The sequence below is a fragment of the Podarcis tiliguerta genome (genome assembly GCF_965153285.1).
Source record: "Podarcis tiliguerta genome assembly, chromosome: 2".
In the NCBI taxonomy this organism is placed as follows: domain Eukaryota; kingdom Metazoa; phylum Chordata; class Lepidosauria; order Squamata; family Lacertidae; genus Podarcis; species Podarcis tiliguerta.
This window is the reverse complement of record NC_139535.1, coordinates 62,299,122-62,308,344: the sequence shown is the minus strand read 5'-3', so window position 1 is coordinate 62,308,344 and position 9,223 is coordinate 62,299,122. Positions and strand designations below refer to the sequence as shown.

General features: G+C 40.4%; 1 protein-coding gene across 3 annotated transcripts in view; it reads right to left on the bottom strand.

The window, feature by feature from the left end:
• Positions 1-97: 97 nt before the first annotated feature.
• TBC1D9B (TBC1 domain family member 9B) overlaps positions 98-9,223 on the bottom strand; it is a 32,356-nt gene continuing 23,230 nt past the window's right edge. For 2 of the 3 annotated variants that reach the window (XM_083428521.1, XM_083428523.1), the window contains exons 16-22: positions 8,391-8,628; positions 7,703-7,768; positions 6,348-6,419; positions 5,936-5,986; positions 3,769-3,822; positions 3,293-3,399; positions 98-2,564 (exon numbers count right to left, since the gene is read on the bottom strand). In XM_083428521.1, coding sequence (XP_083284647.1) covers positions 1,872-2,564; positions 3,293-3,399; positions 3,769-3,822; positions 5,936-5,986; positions 6,348-6,419; positions 7,703-7,768; positions 8,391-8,628 — 1,281 coding nt within the window. In that variant the 3' untranslated portion in view covers positions 98-1,871. The remainder of the gene's footprint in view (positions 2,565-3,292; positions 3,400-3,768; positions 3,823-5,935; positions 5,987-6,347; positions 6,420-7,702; positions 7,769-8,390; positions 8,629-9,223) is intronic. The other variant, XM_083428522.1, reaches the window with a different exon arrangement.

Genomic DNA, 9,223 nt, shown 5'->3' with positions numbered 1-9,223 from the left:
GCCATTGTTATGCATATGAAAAAATGAAGAACTGTGGAAGAGAACAGGCATTTTTTTAAAAAATGGTCCTGAAGTTGAAATAAAGGGAAAAGAAGTCTTATGTGTGATTCTGTTCATTTATTGAATACATGATTGATCAGACAAAAACCAATGTAAAATCACATGTATTTGTTTTTTTAAAAAAATTACAATAAATTACTGAATTAGTAAAAGCTCTCCAGGTGCATGGCTAAGAAGACAGTCTTAAAACAAATACTGGTTGTGAATACATACAGAGTACGCCACAAAATTGTAGTAACACTGGGTATTGCACTATGTGGTGTATTCCTTGTATATTCCAAGGTCACTCTTGCTCTTTCTGAACTGCCAGTATGTTCCATATTCATCACTGGTCCAACAACAGCCACACACTAGCATTCACACTGTTTCAATGGTGCTCATATGATTGAGTAAAATAATTATGCAATGAGATGAGCAGGTATACAAATATAAACAAATATAATAGTGCTTCTTTAGAGTGAATGCCTTCCCATAGGGAAGTTATCAATCCCAAAATGGAGCTCCAGTTTTCCCTCAGGCCTACAACTGATTCTCAGAGCACAGATCTCATAACCGCACTCTATGCCGCCGGAAAAGAAGGTTGTCTAAACACCACACAACATTATAAAGTAGGTAACAGACACTGTTTGGAGGGTACAACCAGCAGGATTCCTATGGTGTGGAACTTCTGGACCAGCATGTAGCCAGTACGTTAGTTGGTTCAGATAAACTGGACTAATCTCTGCTTTCTGTTTAGTCCTAAACTGTGTACACACTTGCATTACCTGAGCCCAGCACACACACAAAAGCAGTAGATCCACTTTCCACCATGGTGAGAAACAGATCAGATAAGCAGCCTGTTCAGTGATGCAAGTCTTTTATGATAACTAGCTTACTGGTGTAGGGGCTTAGATCTTCCATGTTATTATTAACTTCTTCAAACCCCACATTTCCGAGCCCTTGTACCATTAAAAATTATGAAGTAAACACTCTAATGCCCCAAAGCACCAAGAATTCCGTTCTTATCAGTGTCAATTCTCAGGATTTCTGCATTCACTTCGCCCTCTCCAGTCTCCATAGCTTTTGCAATTTTCAGTGTTGCTTTTTCCCCTCGCAGGGAAATTAAAACAACAAAAAACAAAAAAATTACATGGCACTGAAGAGTTAAAACTGGGCTAAAACATATTAATATGCATCTTTCTTGGGCAGTGTTGAAAACCACATGCTACTGTGATGGTATATCATCTGGGATAGAAACCAGCTGTCCCAAGACACTGGTACATTCTAGCGGCAGGATGCCAGGCGTAACAGAGCATAACATCCTTTACCTCTGACTAGTTACTGCGTAGCTTCTAGGTTCCTAACAAGGCTCTCTCAGGCAGGCTGGGGATCTCTACAGCATTTTGATACATGGCGTTAAGGTCACAGGGAGGCAGCCAAAGATACAGAGGAAGGAATTCAAGCTAGGCTGCATTTCTTGTGAGCAACTACCAAGGAACCTAAAGCAATAGTGTGACTGAAATCAAGCTTCATTAAAGAAAGATAGGCAGAGGCACACATGCATAATTTACCATAGTAATTCTAGGCCACAGAGGCTATTAGGTTCTAATGGCTTTCATGCTTTTGAGAATGTAATGTAAGCACAGCAAGCAAGGTGTCCTCCAGGGAGGTATCTATACCAAAGAGTCATTGTGATAAGTCCCTTACTCAGCTGAAGTGACTTTAATTGTTGGGTAGCTGTAGGTGTTGGTAAAAAACAAAAAAACAAGTGTCCAGCTATCTGCCAGGTTTCTAGTTCTCCTGCCTCTATTATTTACATCTATCTCTTGAGTTCAGCCTGATACTGAGGTAAGTTCATAATCACTGGATGCACTGAACTGCCTCTCCACTTTCTTTTGTTCCTTGATCTTCTGTGCAACGTCAACTTTCTTCTCAAAGTAGTTTACCAGTACTGTCTCTGTAAGCATGGAGGCCAAGATCTGTTCAAAGGAAATGGACCAGTCTGTGTCAATGGTACTGCCATATCGCGCAGCTGAACTGCCAGCCTCACATCCGACCAGCACTGTATCGTCTGCAATATCTTCGCACTGCAGAGAGCCTGTGCTGACCATGGAGTATGAAGACATGGACATATCGTCTTTCGTTTCATCATCTGAAAACAGCTGTATTGGAGATCCTGGACCCTCACCACCTCCATCTACCAAAATCTGGTTTTCCTGTTGCTGTTTCTCAACCTGAATGTCTCCAGAAGCTTTTTCTTCTGGAGTAGCTTGGGAATACTGCTCCACAGTTGAATTCTGACTCTGGTCAGATGTTGGAGACTCTTCTTCACTTACTGGGTCCTGAACGCTGTTTGCTTTTAAGTCATCAGCTTTCTTAGCAGGCTGGTGGGAGAACTTTTTGCCTACCTCCCCAATGCGCAGGAGAAGGCTGGCAACGGTGGCAATGGCATGGTACAGCTCTTGCTCCACGGGGTCTTCACTGAACATATTGTAAAGGGTCTTGCAGAGCTCTATAAATTGCTCCTTGAAAAGAGACAGATGCACATTATAACAACTGCTTAGAGTTTAGGTGCAAAACAACAAGCTTACCAGTCACAAATTCAAATACACATTTTTCTATCATCTCAAGCTAACAATCATGCTGACAACACAGAAAATGTTCCGAAACGTAATGCATTTCCACTTGAGATGTGCACTAATGTTTCATATATGAAAACTGAATGCAAAGAACCAAAATTAGCTGTCTTTTAAATGTTACTAAGTTCACTGAGCTAAACTCCACATTTCTAAGGGTTGGGGAAATCCCATTTCCACCTGTCTGCTCCTGAAGAGGTGTAATGACAGTAGCAGACAATTCCTCCTTGGGTGGTGCTGAAGCAGGCAGAAAATGAAACGCAGGCCCCCAGCCACCCCACCCTCTTTCTTTCCCTAGAATGTCCCTGAGCTGCACCATCCAGAGGCATTTCTCTCAGCAAAAGAGTGATGGTGATGGGGTACCAGGAGCTCCCTGTCTTGGCCAAAGCAGACATGGTCTTCTTCTCTGTTTCTTTGCATTTTATCCTTGAACACAACCCTTCATGAGGATGTCACCCATGCTAGTCTTAGAACAGCTCACCTTTATTGCCTGGTAAAATATGATACAATGATAAAACAACCAACCCTTCTGGCTCATTCAGTATCTTAAATCTAGGCAAATACTATTTCAGAAATTCATCTTAAAAAGCATAACAGATCTTAAAATAAATTCCTACCTGACTCATTTTAGGTAGATCTTTGATAGTTTCTTTTTTGGAATCTTTTTCCTTGGCCCAAATTCGCAGGTGATATCTGTAATCTTGGGGACTGGTGCCCTTTTCCTCTGAAAGGAAAACCAAATCAGCATAACCAACGCAAAACTGTATGAAGATGCATTTTATTGACTTTGGTGACCTTGACATAGATTTTGAGATTTATTTTATTTATTTTTAAACTTTCTGCCATAATATGCTGCTTCGAACTGGGAGAAATAAGTAAAAGTTCTGCTGAGGCCTGGAACACACACCAAACATAACAAAACTGTTGAAAGGACTATTAAGACGTTGGTTTAATCAAGGCATTTTATCCTATGTTAAAGGGAAATGTTAAAACTAGGAAACTAACCAGGTTGAGGTTCTGGGGAGAGATAATTTATGAGTCACAGTAAGGAAATGTTGAGATACGTCAGTCATTTCAATTAATAATGAATTACCTTGGTCTTTGGAGTTCCCATCTCTTGGTGCTTTCTCTTCCTGCATAGCTGCTTCTAATAAAACAGACAATAAAGTAGCAACTACTTTAAGAGAAGTACATGAAACAAAAGATAGCAATATCATAGAACTGTAGAGTTGGAAGGGACCACAAAGGTGATCTAGTGCAACCCCTGCAGGAATCTTCGGCCCAACATGGGGCTCAAACCCACAACCTTGAGATTAAGAGTCTCATGCACTACTGACTAAGCTATCCCAGCAGGATACCAAACACACTGAATGATATATAACAAAGCTAAGGAGGCATCCATAATTTGAGCAATGGCTCTGTTGTGTGTAGACATTGGACACTCATTGTGTTTTATATAGATGCACAGCCTTTTCTTATAGATCAACCTCAGAAGAAACCAGCAGCATGTTTATTACAGAACCAAGATGCACAAAATGCTGATTGGCCAGAAAATTGTGAAGTCCTTTTCCTTAGCCCTCAAATCAATTTTTCAAGTTTAAAAACCAATCCTACTTTTTAAAAAAACAACAACGAAAAAACAAAATGAAAAGGGGAGATGAACATACATTAAATTGAATAAATGTCAAACTAGTGTTTTAAAAATAAAATTTTAAATAAGGTAAACAGCATGACTGAGGCATTTGAATAAGCTTTCAAATTATTGACCAATATGTCTGCCAGCTGGGGAAAAACCTCCCAATGAATTCTAATTTACACACCCAAACACCTTTGATCCTGTACTGCTGGGGGGCGGGGGGAGGAAGCAATTGATGGTAAAAACATATGCTCAAACAAACAAACAAAATATTTTATTTTAAAATATTTCAGTTTAACTCATCTGCAATGGTAGAAATCTGACAAAAAATGTCATAAGAATATATCAGTTATTTGGAGCTAGCAGCAACATGGTTTTTTAATTTAGAAAATGACTACAGTGAGACACAACAGACTACTGGATTGTAAAGTTATAAAATATGTGGAGTGAGTGTGAATTAAGAGAAATTTGTTTCTCTGTTCCTCCAACTACTGGAACTAAAGGTTAAATGAAATTCGTTGATAACTTGCTAAGGGCAAATAAAGTTAATATTTCTGCACATAAAACACAATAACTTGAGATTCATGGCCATAAGATGATACTCACTGCTTAAAGTGTTAGAAGAAATAGGAAAAAAGATAACCAGTGCTATAGATAAACAACTTCATTTGAGGAATGAATCTTAATTATCAGACATTGTGCCTTTTCTAGGTCAAAAATCTGTGCAGTGAATGTGGTATATATGGAGTTAGAGGAACTGATCATAGATTAAGAAAATAAAGCACGCTTGTTATGGTGACAGCTAGGTAGCTTAATCTATGATATCTATCTATCTATCTATCTATCTATCTATCTATTTGAAATTATAAACTATTAATCAAAAAATCCTTAAGCAGTATACATAAAACAATCATCAATATACAAATAAAAGCAGCAAAATTTAAAAACAAGTATGCATAACTAAATCATATGTCTGGATAGGCTTCCTAAACTATTTTTTTAAGGCATCTGAAACAATGTGTAGGTGCCTGCCTAATGTTAACAGGGGGTGAGTTCTCTAGCACAGACCACAGCCAAGTGGTCAAACATGTAGGGAAAGGACAAGGAGATTTCCAAATAAAGGGTTGCCAAAGCTCTTATGGCCTTTGTATGCCAATAAAATTAAGACCTTGATTTTGGTCTGGTAGCAAATTGATGGCCCGTGCTGGTCTTTGAGCAGACGAGCTCACTCTGTCAGCAATTATGCTGCAGTATTCTGCACTAATTGCAGCTTCTAGACCAGCTGGAAGGGGAGCCCCAAACAAAGTGCACTGCAGTAATCCAATCTTGAAGTTCACAATGGCTCAACAACCACTGACAAAGCTTGACTCAGAAGGACCCCCCAGACTGTTGTACCAGACTGCTCCTTCACGTGGAGTCTAACACCGTGCAGCACAGGCCACTGGTTGATTTCTTGGACACACAAACGACTCACCCATAGAGTATCCACTCTGCTGCCATGCACTGAAGAGCAGCACTAGAGCAATTCCATTTTAAATGAGCTTTCATTCACATAGTAGGCAGGTCAATTTTAGTACATCAGTAGTGGCCCACCTCTGCAAGGGGGGGGGGGGGGCAGACTAACCTTGAGAATCACAATGCAGGAAGAGATCCAGTTCTGAGACAAAGGGAGATACTAGAGAAGCAAAGAGAAGAGAGAAAGAGAGAGAGAAAAAAGAGGAAGGGGGGTTGAGGTCAGGGAATAAATTCAAGATAGAACGAGAGAGAGTTAAAATACAGAGCAACAGAAACAAGTGGGGAAACAAAAATGGAAACAAGATTTGAGCAACAGCCTGGGCAGAAAAAGCCATATGATAAGTGGTTTTAGTCTTCCCTAGTAGCAGCCAGTCAATGCTTCATATAAAAGGAGAACATCTCTTCACAGTCCACAACAGAGGCTAAAGCATTTCATTGACACAATCCTGCTTAGAGAAATAGCTAAGAAAGTCAGCATTGAGTATTCATTCCTACAATCAGATTAGACCAATCCCTGTTACCTTCTGTAGCATTATCTTCTGTGAAGTAACGTGCGGCCTCCAGAGCAGACTCTGCTTCCTCTGGGCTCAGAGCTGTACAAAGAAAGAAAAATATAAAGCCATGGCCTTTTATTTATTTTATTTATTCCCTGCTTTATTTGAAGAATTTAAGGTAGCTTACAAACAATAAAAAGCCTAAGCTAGCCTTGGGCTTGTGTGCTTCCCCACTCCACTCCAGTGTGGCCACATGAGGAGACTCAAAGCTTTTACATCCATTTTTCACAAACTACAGTTAGCTGTATGTCTGAACCTAAAACTGTAGTTGTATGAACTAGCCATCTTCAAGCCATGTTTTATGAAAAAAGCTTTTTCCTGGACTATGGGACGTGGGTGGCGCTGTGGGTTGAACCACAGAGCCTAGGACTTGCCGATCAGAAGGTCGGCGGTTCGAATCCCCGCGGAAGTAAATAAATAGGTACCACTCCAGCGGGAAGGTAAACGGCATTTCCGTGTGCTGCTCTGGTTCGCCAGAAGCACCTTAGTCATGCTGGCCACATGACCTGGAAGCTGTACGCTGGCTCCCTTGGCCAATAAAGCGAGATGAGCGCCGCAACCCCAGAGTCGGCCACGACTGGACCTAATGGTGAGGGGTCCCTTTACTTTTACCTTTACCTAAGGTTTGGACTTAACAGCAAAATGTGATTTAATGCTTGAGAAGCTCATGTATGCAATGACAGACTATTGTTTATCGTTAAATTCAAATCTGACCTGTGCTATATATGGACACAAGTATTCAAGTTCTTCAATAGGCAGATTAACATGACAGCAATTTCTAAATAATATTCAGGTCACCTTTCCTGCTCTTCTCATTTCAGTAAGCCTAACCCAAGTTTCTTAAAGTCAGGAGAAGAGATGACACATACAGGAAGGGCTGCAATGAAGAATCACAGAGAAAATATCCCAAAGCACTGGCCCAAACTTAAAAGGCTAGTCAGATAAGCCACTGAACTGGCACAGGGAGAAGTGTACACAGGGAGAAGTGTACTGGCACAGGGAGGTGTACTCCGCATGACCCCCAAACTCTTGGGCCAGATATTAATTTCATTGATTAAACCACACCAGTGAAGTGAATTAAAACCTTTAGCTCTTGTAAGTTATTTTAAAATCATTTCTCAATGTAGCTGAAGGGGCTGGTCATGATAAACCAGAATTACATTTCCAATTGGTATAGACCTTAGGAAAATGAAACCTCAGTGAACACAGAATACTGAAAGCTTACCAAGACATAATGTTTTTGAAAGAACCTATTACCAACTTTAACAGGTTGCAGCATTCAGGTACCACTAATGTACATTTGAAAGAAATAAGTGGTTCACCTGGAGGTAGGTGTAGTTTGTAAAGAAGTTTTAGCTTCTCAGTCAGATCACCATGATACATTCCACCTATTAGGAATAGGGAGGAAGGGAAAATAAATTTAACATTAGAAGACACTTCAAAAAAATTCTGAAAAGGTTATTATGCTTGATATCTGCCTGATATGCAGACATTTAGCAAGTGAAGCTTTCCCATATCCACACTGAAATTTTTGTATGCCATCACAGAACTTGTTTATGTTTCCCCTCTCAACAGCCTTGTGAGGTAGGTCACACTATTCTAATTTAGAGATGGAGAGCTGAAGCTCATAGCTATTAACTTGGCCAAGGTCAAACAGTGAAGACATGGCAAATGTAAGATTCAAGCCAGGCTTCACAACCAAACCACACTGGTTCGAACATCTATCTATAGATCCTACACAAGCCATAAGAAGCTTTATCTGCTAATTTGGAGTAGAATGTGGCACACTAGGAGAACTACCATTTATATTTCTCACCCTACATCACAGGGTGGGGGAATGAATTGGCCTAATAATGAGAAAACATTTCAACCACAAACATATTATGAGGAAATCATTCAAATATGCAATTGCATCAGTCTCTCACAACTGACCAGCAGATAGGAGAAGAGGGGAGGAGGCAAGAATTTATGCTTCAGCAGTACATTGAATCTTTTATATAAGCCACTCACTCATCCCTGTTGCAAACTCCTTGAAGTTAATTAGTGCATCTTTGTTCTCATCCAACAGTCGGAACATTCTTTCTGCTAGCACTGGTGTGTGGAGGCCACAAGACCAAGGAGTAAGAGATGCAAACAACTCCTTGAACTGCTCCATGTTAATGCGGTACTGCTCTAAGTAGGGCAGGCTCTGGTCTCGCTGGGCAGATACAGTGTGATTTCCCCAATAACAGCTCATTAGGTGTTTTGCCTGTGAAGGGAAGGTGGTACTATAATTATTGTGGTCAGACAATAATTACATTTTCAAAACTTCAGTCTTGAAGCCAACCCAAACCCATAGGTGATGGTGGGGAAACCTGTGAGCTGAATACCAACACCATTTTACATTTTTCAGGCTTGGAAATAACTTTTAATCAACTGCAACAGGCAGAAAAGATACTACGGTACATCTAAAGGTTAATCATCACAGTAAGATGAAGGTAGTGGTTCTCAGCAGATGTGGCTGAGCTACAGCTCCTATTGTCCCTGAGGATTGGCCATCCTGGCTGGGGCTGGTGGGAGTCCAAACACATTTGGAGGGTGCCACATTGACTGCCCCTGCAATAAGCAACACCACCAACTTGAGATGCAGATTCAGGTAGAAATGTGAATGTGAATGAAAGGTATGGAAATAAATGGCATTTCCTTCTGCAGTTCTATAGCCCTTTAAACTTTCAATGGATGCTTGCATCAGTTGGAAGAAGTCCACTTAAATCTGTTCAACAAGTAGATAAGTGAAATTAGATTCTTACTTCTCAACTGCAGTGGCAGAGGCTATGGTGGGTTCAGCCAAAGAAACTGAATGT